This window comes from Littorina saxatilis, linkage group LG6, assembly GCF_037325665.1.
Source record: "Littorina saxatilis isolate snail1 linkage group LG6, US_GU_Lsax_2.0, whole genome shotgun sequence".
NCBI classification, from domain to species: Eukaryota; Metazoa; Mollusca; class Gastropoda; order Littorinimorpha; family Littorinidae; genus Littorina; species Littorina saxatilis.
Window position 1 is genome coordinate 2987411 of NC_090250.1, and position 19895 is coordinate 3007305.

Sequence of the window (19895 nt, forward strand, 5' to 3'; positions counted from 1 at the left end):
TCGAGGGGAGACTGTTTTGAGCGATGGGGCAAAAGTGTATCAATAATTCATACATCCAATCTCCTGCGGTCTTCTGAGAAATAAACACATTCCCCCACCCGTCCACTCCGACCACCGCCCCCCTCCCCCCACCTCAAGTCTGGCCCCCCAGTATTAATCCACTATTGATGGAACCAGAAAGACATACATCGGATAAAGTCCCCCCCTACCCCCCAACACCCCCCACACACACCCCAACCCGACCACCGAGAATTATTTCGCTTTTGATGGAACCAGCCACAATTACATCTGATATACTCCCCCTCCCACCCCACCCCATCCATCCACCCAACCATCCACCCATCTATCCACCCAACCATCCACCCAACCATCCACCCATCCATCCACCCAACCATCCACCCAACCATCCACCCATCCATCCACCCAACCAACACCCTTAGAATTATTTTGACACTGATGGAACCAGAAACACAATATACATCTGATCTGATACAACCTGCGGCTTTCTCATGTGAAATTCAGTTCAGTGAAAACACAAAATCCACAGATTAAAAGGAGTGATGAAAAGGTTTCTATTTTTAGGTCAAGGAAGATAACTCAGTGAGAAGATGGCCTTGCTTTTCAGGTTGTGTTTTGTTTTGGTTTGCTCTTTGTTTTGTTTTGGTTTTGGTTTTGTTGTTGTGCGTTTGTTTTGTTTGTTGGGTTTTTGTTTTTGTTCCTGATGTGTTTTTTCTTTTGTACACAAGAGCTCAACAAGGAAGGCAACTCTTCTACACAGGAGAGCTTAACAAGGAGGTAACTCTTCTACACAGGAGAGCTCAACAAGGAGGTAACTCTTCTACACAGGAGAGCTCAACAAGGAGGTAACTCTTCTACACAGGAGAGCTCAACAAGGAGGTAACTCTTCTACACAGGAGAGCTCAACAAGGAGGTAACTCTTCTACACAGGAGAGCTCAACAAGGAGGTAACTCTTCTACACAGGAGAGCTCAACAAGGAGGTAACTCTTCTACACAGGAGAGCTCAACAAGGAGGTAACTCTTCTTCTGAGATTAAGAAAGTCAAGCAAGCAAAACTCCTACTCATAGAAAAGGACAAACAAATTATTTCCTGTTGCAACCCTTTCAACACTTCCAATGACACCAGTCTATTTCACATTCTTGTAGTCTGACAAGTAACACGATACTTCTAATAGGAAATAGAAGGATTTTGTTTCAGTAAATGATCTGATTTTCTCAAGACTTATTATGAGCTTTCGGATTATTTTTTGTTGTTGTCCATAAATGTGAGAATCCTCAAAATAGAGATGCATTGATTACGGGCGTGTCTGTCACCACCAGCGAGTCAGTTGCTGACACCATCATCATCCAAAAGGACAGATAATACGTATTGGATTTCTTAGACAAGGACGGCTGATCATGGTTCCTGCCAGTCACAGGCACATGAAATTGGCTTGTGGTGGGTTGTGTTAAAGCTTTGACACTGAATTTTCGGTAAAACAAAACTTCGCGAAGTCAACTTCGGGCTCAATTAAGGACACATTCAGAGGTCTGGAAGCGGTCTCTTAAGCCTAACTACAGCGACTAGATATTTAGTAGGGCTTAGGAAACCCTTATCCCTAACCCCACCGCATCCCATACGCAAAGCCAGTCTTATTTATTTTACGCAGCTTGTTGTCGCGCACATATTTCAACATACGGATTCAAGGCGCAGGGATTTATTTATGCCGTGTGAGATGGAATTTTTTTTACATAATACATCACGCATTCACATCGGCCAGCAGGTCGCAACCATTTCGGCGCATATCCTACTTTTCACGGCCTATTATTCCAAGTCACACGGGTATTTTGGTGGACATTTTTATCTATGCCTATACACTTTTGCCAGGAAAGACCCTTTTGTCAATCGTGGGATCTTTAACGTGCACACCCCAATGTAGTGTACACGAAGGGACCTCGGTTTTTCGTCTCATCCGAAAGACTAGCACTTGAACCCACCACCTAGGTTAGGAAAGGGGGGAGAAAATTGCTAACACCCTGACCCAGGGTCGAACTCGCAACCTCTCGCTTCCGAGCGCAAGTGCGTTACCACTCGGCCACCCAGTCCTTATGTGTCTGTCGTTTCAGCGCAGACTTGATACCATTATTTAGACATGATGCCATTGATTAAGAATCTGCATCTTCGATTCCCCTGTCTGAAAAAGCCAACCGAATGCCGTGAGAAAACTGATAGGCAGGAATGTGTGTGGATTTACGACAAGGCGGCATTACAGGCTCCTCAAGATACCTCCCTTCCCATGTAGAAGATCGTGTAAACCAGCGTAGATCAGTCCAGGTTTTTACACGGAATAAAGCCGGTCCTTAATTTCAGCCCGAAGTTGACTTCGCGAAGTCTTTTTACCGAAAACTCAGTGCTAATGATCCGTGCGGCCAGCTTCGCGAAGTCTTTTTACCGAAAACTCAGTGCTAATGATCCGTGCGGCCAGCTTCGCGAAGTCTTTTTACCGAAAACTCAGTGCTAATGATCCGTGCGGCCAGCTTCGCGAAGTAGACTTCGCGTACTCGACCTGACCCAGTTAAGGACAGGCTTAAAGGTACTGAACTTGTCAAATCCAGGTGCACGGAGCCCCTAAGCTTCTAGTCATACCTCAGGCAGCTATCCGTTAGAAGAATTACCAAGTTTCATTGACTTGCACCCAAAGAGTCAAGTAGTGCGATTTTTTTACGAATTAATTTCGTACTCGGACCCGGCTGGTCTTGACCTATTTTTGGATCTAAATTTAGATCAGGTAGATCAACACATCATGCACAAAAAGACACGTCACTAGCAAAGTATGTCAGACGTCATCATGAGTTTGCGTAAAACAAAATGGAGGCCGGAATCACTCAGTTGAATCGAACTCCGACCAAACACCACGTAATAACTAGGTTAATTTATGCACTCGCGTGAACAAGAAACTGTCGAGCTTCACAGATGTCGTCGTTGGGTAGTTTTGGGTTTGTTTTACTACCATAGGAGGATTTTTGAACTGTAAATGCACTCAGCTGCAACAAAAACGCAAAACGAAGGCTGTGAGCTGCACTGTGCCTTCAAGAACATCTTTCATTTGTTCACAAGAGCCACTTTGTCGTTGTTGATAGATTAACTTAGTAAATGACACCAATGTCAATCCGCGAAAGTAATGGGCAAAGAATTATTCCCACTTTGCTCACACACAGTAGACAGGCCATTGAATGTCAATATTATGTTGGTGAGGTTTTCACAAAATCTGCCTGTCGTGTCGCAAAGAATCCGACAAGTACAAGTGCCTAGCTCTATGGCTATGCTGCAGCTCTTAGAGTTCCTTACCTTTGCTGGTCTGTAGGCCTTATTTTGAAAATAAGGGTTTATTTTTTTAAGGCCTTATTTTGGGGATTTTTGACCCTTTGTGCCAAGGATAGGTCTGCTAGCTGGACGGTAGGCATAGTCCACAGCGACAGACAGTTCTTCTTTTTCTTCTTCTTCCCACATGGGCTAAAACTCCCAAGTTCTCTCGTGTTTTTGCAAGAGTGTGGTTTTACGTGTATGGCAGTCTTGCGCCGCCATTCAGGCAGCCATGAAGCCGCTTTTAGGGGAGACATGCTGCGTATTTTCGTGTTTCTATAACTCTGACATGGTTAGCCGGATCTTTTCCGTGAGCATTTAGTCTTGTGCTTTTGCGTTCAGTTCAGTTCAGTTCTAAAGATTCTGAGGTGCAGCTCTACACCACACGAAAGCGTTAGAACCTCTTCCAAAGATCTCTCAGCTTGCCGGAATAGTCCCCAGCAGCGACAGACAGTTGACAGACGGTTCAGTTCAGTTCTAGAGATACTGAGGTGCAGCTCTACACGAAACGATCGCGTAAGAACCTCTTCTAAAGGTCTCTTAGCTCTGAAGAATAGTCCCCAGCAGCGACAGACAGGAGACAGACAGCTCAGTTCAGTTCAAAGGATTCAGTCTTCAAGCGTCGGCCAGAGCTCTCTGGCACAGCCGCTTGAGGATAATTCCGACTGAGCAGCGGGTGACTTATTGGTCTGGCGGTCCTTTTTTTTCACGCGGCGATGACTGAGCCATCGGACCAGGCTGTGACAGGCCTACCTATTTTCAGTGGCTCTCCCGTGATCGATTAGTTCTTCTGATGACATCATGAATAAAATAATGTTTTATGTTTCTTCTTTAGATTGTGTGCAATGGCACAGGCATAATACGACATTTAAGTTAAAATTGTCCGTAGAAGAGAATAAAAACACTTTTTATTCCGCACGCTTACCCGAGTTTGTGACACAGCGTTCAAAGAGAAAAAAATGCTTGTGAGAATGTTAATGTACAGAAGGCCCCTCGGAGCCTCGGTGCTAGTTTTACGCGTTTGTAAAAGGGACTTCATCTTTTTTTCGAGTACAATTTGTAGTGCGCAGCTTGGCTAAAATAAACATTAAAAACACACACAATACTGCGATACACGGGAAGACAACGCTTTTGTCAATATTTTATCGATCTAAAATGAAAAACAAAATGTGCCGCCCCAATATTTTCTTGTAAATAGGCTTATTACACCACGCATGCAGGGGATACTAAAACAGAGAAGAAACCCTATTTGTGCAAAATCCGGTTAGCAACAAACCGCATCATTGCAGCCACCGTAATCCCCAATATTCAAACAGCTGGTAAATCTTGATCTCAAGGGGACAACGTAAAAACACTCCTCTCTAACCCGCGTAGCCAAAGCAGTGTGTGTGTGTGTGTGTGTGTGTGTGGAGGGGGGTGAAACAAGGGCAATGGATTCTCCTCCTCCTTCACTTTCTCTTCCGAAATGGGAATGCGAGACCACCCCCCTCCCCTCCCCCCCCCCCCCACCCCCGGCTCTTACTCATTCCCAACTACCTCGTCTACCGCCATCTTCTGCCCTACCCCCGGCTTCACCCACTCCTTTTTTTCCAAAACAAAATTATGCGAAGAGATCGCCGTTCCATACACATCCCCCCCCCCCCCGACTCCATCCCACCAAACTCTTCTCTCTCTTCTAGAATAAGAAGGCCAATAGACCGAAAGCCCTTCCCTCTCCCCTCATGTCCCACTACCTCTACCCCAATCTGCTTCTTCAAAAAAAAAAAAATGCCGGAAGAGACCCACGGACAGCCCGAACTTCATACCTCTTTTTTGTAACTCTCTACCTTCTCCCTCCACCTGTCCCTCTTGCGCATCCCCACCCCACCCCACCACCCCTTCACCTCCTCTCGCTCTTCGGAAATTAGACTGAGACCGAACCCCCCCCCCCCTACCTCCACACCCATCCCCACACCCCGCTACCCCTGATTTACTCCCCCTCCCAAAACAAGAATGCCAAGGGACCCCACGCCCATTACCCCCCACCCTCACCCCCCCCCCCCCGCCCCTCACACATTCTCTGGCATTCTGGGCAACTGGTGTCAGAGCGGAATCCTTGTCATCCGAGCGATGGCAGATCGAACATGGCTGGTGCCGCGTCGCTCTGTAACCCGCTGGGTAATTGCCTTGGCTAGGGCAAAGCTTGGGTAGTCCTTACTAGACTGAGAGACACGAAGAAGTCTTTGCTTTTTGTCTGTCGTTTACTGGCTGAAACGGTGAACTGTTTGTGTAGGCTAGAATTGAACGCTTCTTCTTCTTCTTCTTCCCTCTGTAACCCGCTGGGTATCTATTGCCTTGGTCAGAGCAAAGAGGGATACACTCTTTGTACTCTTTGGTCAGAGCTGGTAGCCCATACTACACTAGTACTGTACTGCGAGACACGGGGAAGACCTTGCTTCTGTCTGTCGTTTGCTGGCTGCAACACTGAACTGTTGCTGTAGCCTAGGACCACAGAGATATAATCTATATCTGTGCCTAGGACTGAACGCTTCTTCCCTCTGTAACCCGCTGGGTAATTAGTTTAGTGGCTAGAAGCGCTGACCAACAAGTGTTCAGATATTTTTCTAATTGTCGTTTCTAGATAGTAAAATATGTGCTGAAAACGGTCAGCTATCGCACCATCAAGAAATCGGTTCCCTAGTACCCCTTTAAGGCTCTGGAACCACCCCGGGTGGCAATATCGGGTCGCAACAAAGAGTGTTCCCCATAGCCGGAAAGAGCCTCAACCGTGAAAGATAGAAAGAAAGGTATTGAACAAAAAAGACGCACAACACCAATGTGAACCATTTGTGTTATCATACTTATATTAAAATATTGATGACCATGGAATAAATGGGTTATTTTTAGATTTCTGACAAAAAAATCGCGAAAAACATGACAAATTGTTCTTTTATAGCCTAAACTATGAAAGATTTAAAGACAAGTATTGAACACAAAAGATCGCAATGGATAATGGCAACAACATTTGCTCTCATTGTGGTACAAAATTGTTGATTGTTTTTTAATACTTTTTCGTTTTTGTGGATTTCACAAAGCATACCAATTAAACGGCAGTCCAGGTAACTCGTCCGAATTTTTGCGGCTAAGAGCCTCAACATTTGAAGATAGAAAGACTATCATTGAACAAAAACTATGGTAAACACTAATGTTAATAACTTTTGATCTCACACTGATATTGAAATATTGATGACCATGCAATTAATGGGCTATTTTCAGATTTGTGGGTACAAAATCGCCCAAAACATGACAAATTGTCTTTTTTCTAGCCTAAACTATGAAAGATTTAAAGACAAGTATTGAATATAAAAGATTGAACGGGATAATAGGAACAACATGTGCACTCATTGTTGTACAAAATTGTTGATTGTTCTTGAATATTTTCCGTTTTTGTGGATTTCACAAAGCGTACCGATTAATCGGCAACCCGTGTCAATCATCCGAATTATTTCATGCTGCGCCAAAACGATTGAAAATGGATGGAATATTAGTGTTTGAAGACAAAAGGCGCACATTGTCATGTTAAGCATATCTTGTTACACCGTATACACATCAAAATCGTGATAGCTCTTGGTTTGAATGTTACAATGTTTGATTTTGTGCAAGTTACACACATTGATACTGACAAAATGTAATGATATTCCAGGACAATATATCCAGCGCGCTCTTTGGGTCCCCAAAACACTGTACATGGTGAGTCCCATTGTGGTGCCAAAGTAGAAAATAATTATATTCACTTTAGCGATAGTCCGCAGTAGACGACATCAAATGACACAGACACAGACACTTCTTCCTCGTCATCCTCTTCTTCACAACCACCATCTGCCAGAAGATCGATCAGCGACACAGGTAGGATGGGCTTGAGGCACCACACGGGTTCCAGGACACCGTCTGCATTTTTCGTCCATCCCTGCCCCTGGTCGTAGGGTTTGGGCCTCTCCAGAATGCCTTCATGAGCACGCTTGTACAGGGCAACGCGGTGGTTTACTCGCTGAATGTGCGGCATCAGAGCAGATTGGCAGGGAGGCATGCGGGCTAGATCGACCTTACACTTGGACGTGAGTTTCTCGTTGTCTCCCACCATCTTGCGGAGTAGCTTTCCACGAACGACATCAACTGATTTCTCACGACTGTAATTGTACATCAGGCACGTAAACTCTTCCAACTGCTTCACCACCCGAAGTTTGACATCCCAGTCTATGAAAAGACCTTGGAGATGGTGAACCTCCTCGACGATCCAGACTGTCCAAAGGTGGGGAGACATCGCGAACTGGAGAAGACCGAAATCAAGAAAAGCAAGGAGGCTGTTCAGAGAGTCATCACTGCTGTCAAGAACTTCACGAACCCGTTTTCCATCTCAGACAAAGACAGGCTCTACTCCTTGGCGTCTGGTGCCCCTGTCCGCTGTACACATAGAACAGGACTTGCGTCAGGCGGAAGCCAAAGGCATGGTCGCCAAAACTGACTTCATCACCCGCCTTCAAAGTGGAGAGCCAGGAAGCTTCTTTGACACTATAAAGAGGCAGAAACTTAAGACAATGGAGGCTTGCAGCAAGAAGGTCACGCTCACATCCCCACAAGGAAAGGCCCTCCAGTACCAGGTGCAAAGCGACATCGCGTTTCTACTTCTCGTCAAGTCACAGCAACTAGACGAACCATTGGACTTGGACAAAGTCATGATGGGTGGTGCTGTACCTCCATCATGCCGCAGCGCTGGGATACAAGAACGCTGTGGTCAGAACCCCGGACACGGACATCTTTGTCATTCTTCTCTACCACGCTGAAGCCATCAAGTTGACTGTATACCTGGATACGGGATCAGGAAAACATCGGCAACTGATCAACCTCTCTGAGCTTGCAGAGTCCCTGGGGCATGACTACTGTGCCACTCTTCTTGGGTTCTATGTGTACAGCGGAGAGGACTGCACCAGTGCATTCAAAGGAAAGGTGAAGGTGGGGCCCTTAAGAAACTGGAGAAAAATCCCAAGTTTCACACGGCATTCAGGCAGCTTGGTGACGACTGGGATGTCAAACTTCGGGTGGTGAAGCAGTTGGAAGAGTTTACGTGCCTGATGTACAATTACAGTCGTGAGAAATCAGTTGATGTCGTTCGTGGAAAGCTACTCCGCAAGATGGTGGGAGACAACGAGAAACTCACGTCCAAGTGTAAGGTCGATCTAGCCCGCATGCCTCCCTGCCAATCTGCTCTGATGCCGCACATTCAGCGAGTAAACCACCGCGTTGCCCTGTACAAGCGTGCTCATGAAGGCATTCTGGAGAGGCCCAAACCCTACGACCAGGGGCAGGGATGGACGAAAAATGCAGACGGTGTCCTGGAACCCGTGTGGTGCCTCAAGCCCATCCTACCTGTGTCGCTGATCGATCTTCTGGCAGATGGTGGTTGTGAAGAAGAGGATGACGAGGAAGACGAGGAAGAAGATGAGGAGGTTGACTTTGACGCGTTTGCTGAAAGCGATGACGAGTTTTGAGTTATCATTACAGTCTGTGTCATTTGATGTCGTCTACTGCGGACTATCGCTAAAGTGAATATAATTATTTTCTACTTTGGCACCACAATGGGACTCACCATGTACAGTGTTTTGGGGACCCAAAGAGCGCGCTGGATATATTGTCCTGGAATATCATTACATTTTGTCAGTATCAATGTGTGTAACTTGCACAAAATCAAACATTGTAACATTCAAACCAAGAGCTATCACGATTTTGATGTGTATACGGTGTAACAAGATATGCTTAACATGACAATGTGCGCCTTTTGTCTTCAAACACTAATATTCCATCCATTTTCAATCGTTTTGGCGCAGCATGAAATAATTCGGATGATTGACACGGGTTGCCGATTAATCGGTACGCTTTGTGAAATCCACAAAAACGGAAAATATTCAAGAACAATCAACAATTTTGTACAACAATGAGTGCAAATGTTGTTGCTATTATCTCGTGCAATCTTTTATATTCAATAGTTGTCTTTAAATCTTTCATAGTTTAGGCTAGAAAAAAGACAATTTGTCATGTTTTGGGCGATTTTGTACCCACAAATCTGAAAATAGCCCATTAATTGCATGGTCATCAATATTTCAATATCAGTGTGAGATCAAAAGTTATTAACATTAGTGTTTACCATAGTTTTTGTTCAATGATAGTCTTTCTATCTTCAAATGTTGAGGCTCTTAGCCGCAAAAAGTCGGACGAGTTACCTGGACTGCCGTTTAATTGGTATGCTTTGTGAAATCCACAAAAACGAAAAAGTATTAAAAAACAATCAACAATTGTTTACAACAATGAGAGCAAATGTTGTTGCCATTATCGATTGCTATCTTTTGTGTTCAATACTTGTCTTTAAATCTTTCATAGTTTAGGCTATAAAAAAACAATTTGTCATGTTTTTCGCGATTTTTTGTCAGAAATCTAAAAATAACCCATTTATTCCATGGTCATCAATATTTTAATATAAGTATGATAACACAAATGGTTCACATTGGTGTTGTGCGTCTTTTTTGTTCAATACCTTTCTTTCTATCTTTCACGGTTGAGGCTCTTTCCGGCTATGGGGAACACTCTCTGTTGCGACCCGATATTGCCACCCGGGGTGGTTCCAGAGCTTTATAGGGGTACTAGGGAACCGATTTCTTGATGGTGCGATAGCTGACCGTTTTCAGCACATATTTTACTATCTAGAAACGACAATTAGAAAAATATCTGAACACTTGTTGGTCAGCGCTTCTAGCAACCGTACTAAATTGTCTTGGCCAGGGCAGAGCTGGTAGCCCATACTACACTGCGAGACAAGGAGAAGAGTTTGCTTCTGTCTGTCGTTTACTGGATGCAACTAGAACTGTTGCTGTAGCCAGGACCACAGAGACATAGTCTGTTATCTCTGTGCCTGGGACTGAACGCTTCTTTTTTATATTTAGTCAAGTTTTGACTAAATATTTTAACATCGAGGGGGAATCGAAACGAGGGTCGTGGTGTATGTGTGTGTGTGTGTGCGTGTGTGTGTGTGTGTAGAGCGATTCAGACTAAACTACTGGACCGATCTTTATGAAATTTGACATGAGAGTTCCTGGGTATGAAATCCCCGAACGTTTTTTTTCATTTTTTTGATAAATGTCTTTGATGACGTCATATCCGGCTTTTCGTGAAAGTTGAGGCGGCACTGTCACGCCCTCATTTTTCAACCAAATTGGTTGAAATTTTGGTCAAGTAATCTTCGACGAAGCCCGGGGTTCGGTATTGCATTTCAGCTTGGTGGCTTAAAAATTAATTAATGACTTTGGTCATTAAAAATCTGAAAATTGTAAAAAAAAATAAAAATTTATAAAACGATCCAAATTTACGTTTATCTTATTCTCCATCATTTGCTGATTCAAAAAACATATAAACATGTTATATTCGGATTAAAAACAAGCTCTGAAAATTAAATATATAAAAATTATTATCAAAATTTTTTTTTCGAAATCGTTTTAAAAACACTTTCATCTTATTCCTTGTCGGTTCCTGATTCCAAAAACATATAGATATGATATGTTTGGATTAAAAACACGCTCAGAAAGTTAAAACGAAGAGAGGTACAGAAAAGCGTGCTATGCAGCGTAGCGTAACCACTACCCCGCTCTTCTTGTCAATTTCACTGCCTATGCCGTGAGCGATGGACCACGAGTATACGGTCTTGCTGCGTTGCATTGCGTTCAGTTTCATTCTGTGAGTTCGACAGCTACTTGACTAAATATTGTATTTTCGCCTTACGCGACTTGTCTTCTTTGTTCATGGACTGAAACTCGCACGGTACACTCGTGTTTTTGTTTTGCAAGGTTGGGGCTTTACGTGCATGACTGTTTTTTCCCCTGCCATTACTGAACGCTTTGTCAGCTCCTTCGGGGCCGGTTTTCAAGTGACCTTCGTCAATAATGTCCTTAATTGAGCCCAAAGTTGAACTCGCGAAGACTTCGGGCAGCCTTTCTACCGAAATTTCAGTGCCAAATCTTCATGCAGAGAGCTTCGTGAAGTAGACTTCGTGAAGTCGTCTTCAACCAATTATATCAGGCTGAAGGTTTCTAAGTCTGATATTAGACCATTGTAAAAACATACGGAGGGAACGACCTAATTTTATTGAAGGCTTCACTCCCCTTCAGGCTTCTAAATCTGAAGTTCGACCATACTAAAAACGTACGATGGGAACGACCTAATTTTATTGAAGGCTTCACTCCCCTTCAGGCTTCTAAGTCTGAAGTTAGACCATACTTAAAACGTACGAAGGGAACGACCTAATTTGATTGAAGTTCAAACATTTTGAAGCTGTGTTGTATCGTAACTTCGTGGAGATGGTACAAATATGGATTTTCAAGAAGCGCGCATCTTACCCGGACTGTGAGGACTTGTCAATAAAAGAGCTTCCGGAGAACTCGTTTGGCAACCATGAGGCAGGGAAAGTGTAGGCCTGACAAGGGAGAACCGTCTTTGGCATCACAGATGTTGTACTTCTTCCCTTCAGGCTTGAACTAACAGCGTGATTCCGAGGACACTGCAGACTGAATTTGCAAATTGTAGGGGAAAAGAAGGGAGGAGCGGGGGGGGGGGGGGGGCTGTCTTCAAGTGAATGAAAGTAGCTGTCGATTTTGCATTTTACGGTTATTTCTGGAATCGTTGCTAGCAGCTATGGACAAAGCGAGTAACAAAAGTTAGTTACTAGTAATATGTTGATTTTCGTCTGTTGTCACAGGAGAGTTGCAAGCTAAGCTATGGATATCCAAGTGAAGATATTATTTATTACTGACAAATGATGATTGAAATAGAAGAAAACACATGTTGATGGCATTCTCCAAGCCGATGGCTGTTCTTGTGTGACATAACAACAACGTCAACATCAACAACAGTGACGGCAAGAACGACGACAATACCAAGAAGAGACAACAACAACAACAACAACAACAACAACAACGACGACGACAATAGCCCAAGCTTTGCTTTAAGCCTTCATCTTACAGCCTACTGCAGATACGAGAGCATTGCACAATACAACAAAACTCTAACCTCCAGACTGAGATTACTCCTCAGGCCAGTGGGATGTGGACGTGGGATATATTTGTGTAAGAAACATCCTGGTAACGCGCACAATCCAACACAATAGTTAAAGGTAACTTTCTTCCCGAATTGACAATCCAACACAATAGTTAAAGGTAACTTTCTTCCCGAATTGACAATCCTGTAAGTGACAATAGATGCGTGCAGGCTTACACACGGAATGAGCGTATCATTCCACCTACACACACACCAAAACCCAACAGCCAGGCTGTTATCTGGGTAAAACGGACATTTCGTATTAATCGAATTTGTCACTGACATTTCCGTACACTTCGCAAAGCCAGAGCCGCCAGTACCTCAGCAGTTGAACCTTCTCATGTGTGTCCTACAGTCCGACATGTGGGAGGGGTTTTCCTGCTCGGGGGGGGGTCTCATCAGCCACCTCCGGACCCATAAGACCAACTGAGTTGTATACACATAGTCTATATATAACTCAGTGATCAGATCAGTCAGCCAATGGTACCTTGAGTCTGCGGTCATCTTCGACAACACAAAACGAACAACAACAACAACAACAACAACAACAACAACAACAAAACTACTGCAAAATCTAACCCAGTCAAAAATCCCCATTCTGCACACTAATAATCGTGTGTGTGTAAACGTGGATTGCTTGTATCTTATGTAAAAGCCTGGAGATGTCTGTGGTGGTTTACATGATCGTTTACATGATCGTTCACAAGGGAAACAAGTACCTTTAACTACACTTGAAAATCACACTCATTTCATGCCCCCCTACCAGGAAACAAAAACAATCCACCAGATGTGTACACATGCACACATCGAGCTGGAAATTGAATGGTCGATGACACGTGTTGGATGTTGACGTGTGAAGAATGCGACAGAAACAATACGCCATCCAGTAAAATTCCATCACATTTATTATTTCCCCCCCCCCCCCCCCCCCCATCCAGTAAAATTCTTTGACATCAATCATTCAGCCCCGTTCAATTCAGACCCAACGTCAGCACTCAGTCGCACTGACACAGAATTGAAATTAAAGAACTGGGCACATTTGGGTTAATATGTAACTGTAAGTTTTGTTGCAACCAATTTACCAATGCTCTTAGCCATATTGTTACTAGAACAGTGGCATATAGACAGACAGACACACAGACATATGCCAATAGACATGGCAAACACTCACGCACACGCACACGCGCATACGCACGCACAAACACAGAGGGAGGGGACGGACAGACGGACACTCACTTTCTCTAACACACACACACACACACGCACACACACACTATCACACACACACACACACACACACTCACAAACACACACACACACTTACATGCACGCACCACTACCAGTACACCCCCCACACACACACACACATACACACACACACCACTACCAGTACACCCCCCCCACACACACATACACACACACACCACTACCAGTAACCCCCCCCCCCAAAAAAAAACACTCCCCCACGCACACACACCACTACCAGTACCCCCCCCCCCCTACCCTCACACACACTGCGTGAACTCCAACAGATGCGGCCCACAGTTCACAAACATGATAAAGTCACCAAAGTTCACGCCCATGCATCTTCTAGCACTACAACGGCCGCTGGTTCCTTCATGACTATAATTATCTACGACACCAGCAGGTGTTTTCATACTCGGGGCAGTCTTTTGATCTACACACGCAGATAAGACAGAAGCTTGTGCAGGTTCGTCACTAAGTCAGTTAATTTCCAAGCGCAGATAAGACATTTAAGCGTGTTAGGGTTCGTCCCTAAATTATTCAATTATTTAGTGTCATGGTATTTTACATATTTAAGCTTACATGTGCGAAAGCTTTTTCAGTTAGTGGTCGTTGATATATCTGTGTGGTGTTTTGTGTATGTATGTGTGTGTCGGGGTAGGGGGGTAACCATCGTGTGTGTGTGTGTGTGTGTGTGTGTGTGTGTGTGTGTGTGTGTGTGTGTGTATGTGTGTGTGTGCGTGCGTGCGTGAATGCGTGAATGCGTGCGTGCGTGCGTGTGTGTGTGTGTGTGTGTGTGTGTGCGTGTGCGTTAGAGAAAGAGAGAGTGTCCGTCTGTCCGTCCCCTCCCCTCCCCTCTCTTTCTCTTTCTCTTTCTCTGTCTGTCTCTCTGTCTGTCTGTCTGTCTGTCTGTCTGTCTGTCTCTCTCTCTCTCTCTCTCTCTCTCTCTTTTTTTGTGACTGACAAAAATTACATGCGTGCTTAAGTGTAAGATCCGTTGGTTAAATACAGCTCTCATCTGTCTCCGCGTTTATTTGGCCGATCCAGTGCATCCGAACAAGGTCTAGTTTTAACGCTGTGTCAAGCGAACACGCCCCAAGAAGGATCGAAACAATAAGCCATGAAACGCAAGATAGAGCGGCCAAGATATCCATCCATCATGACAACTGATCATGACAACTGATCATGGCAACTGATCATGGCAACTGATCAGGGCAACTGATCATGACAACTGATCATGACAACTGATCATGACAACTGATCTTGACAACTGATCTTGACAACTGATCATGACAACTGATCATGACAACTGATCATGACAACTGATCATGACAACTGATCATGACAACTGATCAGGGCAACTGATCATGACAACTGATCATGACAACTGATCAGGGCAACTAATCAGGGCAACTGATCATGACAACTGATCATGACAACTGATCATGACAACTGATCAGGGCAACTGATCAGGGCAACTGATCATGACAACTGATCATGACAACTGATCATGACAACTGATCAGGGCAACTGATCAGGGCAACTGATCAGGGCAACTGATCATGACAACTGATCATGACAACTGATCAGGGCAACTGATCATGACAACTGATCATGACAACTGATCATGACAACTGATCATGACAACTGATCAGGGCAAATAGAACACAATAGTTCATTACCCAACACCACGACAGCACACAGACATCGCATCACTGAATTGTTATTACTGACTTTCAAATCAGCTTTGCATCGATCCTATTTCCCCCATTGCCCATTTCGTGGGGCATGATCACAAAAGCAAGCCCTCCCCCCCCTCTTACCCCCTCAAATAAAATGTCGTCGAAAAACGTTACATTAACAAAATTACCTCGCGTTTCACAGAGCTCGCATGTTACATTGTCATTGTGTTTGTGGGTCTTCACTTTCAATTGGAACTGGGAATATTTCGACGGTTTCCGTGTTTTCCTGTTAGCACACGGCTGAGTAACGATACACTCGCACGCAACCCGTCCATAAATAATTCAACTTCAAACAAATTACTGCCATCCCACTTTTCAGTTTAAAATAACAGCTGAGAGTGAGGCAGACAGAAAGACAGACAGACAGACAGAGAGGAGAAGAAGAAGATAATGTTTTATTAACAAGGGCAATGATGCAAGCAATTGCAGCCTTTACAATCAGCCCTTGACCTTGAGGGAATGAGGGAGAGAGAGAAAGAGAGAGAGACAGACAGACAGACAGACAGACAGACAGACAGACAGACAGACAGACAGACAGACAGACAGACAGAAGAAGAAGAGAAAAAAAACCGGAGACGATCAAGAAGAAGAAGAAACAGGGAGTTTCAAATGAAAAACCGCATGCCCAACCAATCAACAAACCACAGCATGCAAGAGTTACCTTCCTTCTCCTCCACCGTCACGGTGGTTGTCTTCTCTTGCTCGTGGCTGACGTCATAGTCCTGCGGGGGCACGGTCTCTACCCCGTGATGCAGGTGACCGGGGGGCAAAGGATCCACCACCCCCGGGGGGTAGGGATCCTCGACCATCGGCTTCATCATGTGATCTCCATCATCATCCGGGGTCACAAGCTCGTCAGACTCCACGGTGGCTACTGGGGGGATGGGAGGGGGAGGGGGAGGGATGGAGTTGTTGGAATCCGCGTGTTTGAGGTCCGCAAGTTGGTCATCCATGGACATTGGGTTTTCGTGTGGATTCATTGTGCTGTAACTCCACTCGCTTTACTACCACACACACGCTCTCTTTTTGCTGCTTTCAAGGAAATGTGGCTTCCAGCACCAAACTTTCTACTAACCCGCTAGGACTCTGGGCAAAGCTTACGAAACATCGACCTTCAGTTTGTTTCTTTTTCTCAGTACATTGATGCTTGATTAAAAAGATAGTCCAAGTTCTGCACTGCTTTGCATCGGAATTCCAAGCTCCGTATTGGTGGGTTTTTTTTCGGTATTCCAGTTTCACACAAAAGGCGGGAACCAGTAATCCGGTTTCAACTTTCCTTAGTCGGTTGAAACAGTGTTTTTCGTTTCGTCACAGAATGTGTTTACGTCATTGAACACATAGCAACAGCTGCATATCTGATGACCTCACTTCAATAAACAGTCCCTGCAAAAGAAACCGTAACACTGCCATATCCGAAGTCTTTTACCAAAAACAATTGACCTCGTCACTTGAAAGTGATAAATGAAATCCGCTTAATCCTTTAATCAGTGAAAAGAAAAATTGACCAACATTCGCCAAGAATGCTCGAAAGTCCGTTACCTATCTAAAACAACAAACCGTGTCCTTTCACCGTTGAAAGTGACATTTACAGAAATCCTTCAATCACACATACAAATTCAATGAATTCACCAACAAAGCCCACCGAACGCGTGACTTGAACAGGGATACTGAAATCCACATAAATAATTGAATGAGCACAAAAAAATCGACCCAAATTGAACAACTGTACTTGAAAATCTTTCGCCAAAAACAAGAAATCTCGCCATTCGCATAAAGGCAAATAACACCCACTTGAACCCTTCTATAGATCGCCCAGACAAAGAATGTTTACACACGGAGAATAATCACAATCGACACACTGCCTCGTTAGCTGCTTCACCTTGAAAATACCAACTACACTTTCCTTAACAAGATTTTCCTGATCGCATGAATCCGCAGTTGGAGTTTTGATGTTTGCATGGTATCAATCATAACAGTACGTCCACTCTATTTCATACTGACTGACATCAGTGCGCTTCCCTCAGCGAGCTGTTTCATGTTTACATATTGCATCAATTATAACCACGTTCACTCTATTTCATACCGCCATCAGTGCGCTTCCCTCAGCGAGCTGTTTCATGTTTACATTGCATCAATTATAACCACGTTCACTCTATTTCATACCGACATCAGTGCGCTTCCCTCAGCGAGCTGTTTCATGTTTGTTTGTTTGTTTGTTTGCTTAATGCCCAGCCGACCACGAAGGGCCATATCAGGGCGGTGCTGCTTTGACATATAACGTGCGCCACACACAAGACAGAAGTCGCAGCACAGGCTTCATGTCTCACCCAGTCACATTATTCTGACACCGGACCAACCAGTCCTAGCACTAACCCCATAATGCCAGAAGCCAGGCGGAGCAGCCACTAGATTGCCAATTTTAAAGTCTTAGGTATGACCCGGCCGGGGTTCGAACCCACGACCTCCCGATCACGGGGCGGACGCCTTATGTTTCATGTTTACGTTGTATCAATCATAACAGTACGTCCACTCTAGTTCATCCTGACATCAGTGCGCTACCCTCGGAGAGCTGTTTCATGGTTACATTGCATCAATTATAACTACGTTCACTCTATTTCATACCGACATCAGTGCGCTTCCCCATAGATGTGTGCATATATCTCTGGTTTCCCTCAGCGAGCTGTTTCATGTTTACGTTGCATCAATTATAACAATACCACGTTAACCAGTCAGAGGCAACGCAACAGCTTCAACAGCTGTGTGTTTTAACGAACAACCTTTCTTCAGAAATCATTTGACAAACAAAAATAGCAACAGGCGTAGGCTCAAGGAGTATATAGAAACACCACCAAACAGATATACATTTGTGTGAATCGTATTTAATTGGGTATTAGCTCGACTTAATCAGAGGCAAGCTAAAAACTTCAAAACAAACGCCAGCGTGCAGTTTTAACGAACTACCACTCTTGAGAAATCATTGACGTAACAAAAATGGCAACAAGCGTGACCCAAGAAGTAAATCATACAAACACCATCAAACCGACAGGTTTGTGTGAATCGTATTTGATTGGGTATTAGCTCGACTTAATCAGAGGCAAGCTAAAAACTTCAAAACAAAAACCAGCGTGTGGTTTTAACGAACTACCCCTCTTGAGAAATCATAAAGACGCATAACAAAAATAGTAACAAGCGCAGGCGCAAGAAGTAAATCATTGAAACACCACCAAACCGATAGATTTGTGTGAATCGTATTTGAGGTAAACATAATGCGATGTACACACACCCTTAGCATCAGCTGGTGTTCCTCAATGAACACGCACACAGCTCCCTCGTTCGAAAGATGGCGGCTGAAATCAATAACACGAGAATAAAGCTTACCGCGGCCTTCTTCAGTTACACACTGCATGCAGCGAGGGCAAAAATGATGCTGTATCTTTTATCCACTCTCACTCACAAAACTCTATCGAGATGACAGTAATGGTGAGTTTTGCTACTGTGTACATAACAAACTAAGTGCAAATAGCTAGGATTTCTTCAGTTACACACTGTATACAGCGAGGGCAAAAATTATGCTGTATCTTTTATCCACTCTCACTCACAAAACTCTATCGAGTGGACAGTAATGATGAGTTTTGCTACTATGTGCACATATATTATACCAAATGTAGTGCATATAATAGGGTTTTCCGAGGTTGTTATAATGGACAGATTACTCCTCACATGATTATAGCTCTCTATTGGATATTAAATAACAGTCTACTGTTATGTTGGAACCAAACAAAACTGTGAAGATTTTACTGATTACCAAATCAGTTAACCTGCATACAATGGTGAAAATTAAGTGCTCCTTAATCATTAAACTTTCTTTCTTTCTTTCTTTCTTTATTTGGTGTTTAACGTCGTTTTCAACCACGAAGGTTATATCGCGACGGGGAAAGGGGGCAGATGGGATAGAGCCACTTGTTAATTGTTTCTTGTTCACAAAAGCACTAATCAAAAAATTGCTCCAGGGGCTTGCAACGTAGTACAATATGACCTTACTGGGAGAATGCAAGTTTCCAGTACAAAGGACTTAACATTTCTTACATACTGCTTGACTAAAATCTTCACAAACATTGACTATATTTTATACAAGAAACACTTAACAAGGGTAAAAGGAGAAACAGAACCGTTAGTCGCCTCTTACGACATGCTGGGTAGCATCGGGTAAATTCTTTCTCGTCCCAACCAATATGGGACTCCCCCTAACCCGCGGGGGGTAATCATTAAACATACAAGTACGCAGAAAGCTAACTTTGAGAAACCAGAACACCATGCACTTCACTGATCCACTGGGCTTAACCCCAACCCCTCCCCACCTCCAGTTACATTGATTACTGAAACTTGTAACCTGCACATAATGTTAAAACCAAGTGCTCGCTATAATTTATCG

The 19895-nt window shown here is 44.1% G+C and overlaps 1 protein-coding gene across 1 annotated transcript in view; it reads right to left on the reverse strand.

Annotated features, from left to right (window-relative positions):
- Nucleotides 1-19895, reverse strand: part of LOC138968331 (neuronal membrane glycoprotein M6-a-like) — a gene marked incomplete in the record, with an annotated part of 111290 nt that overhangs the window by 82684 nt on the left and 8711 nt on the right. The window contains 1 exon segment of the mRNA XM_070340888.1: nucleotides 16125-16846. Coding sequence (XP_070196989.1) covers nucleotides 16125-16443 — 319 coding nt within the window.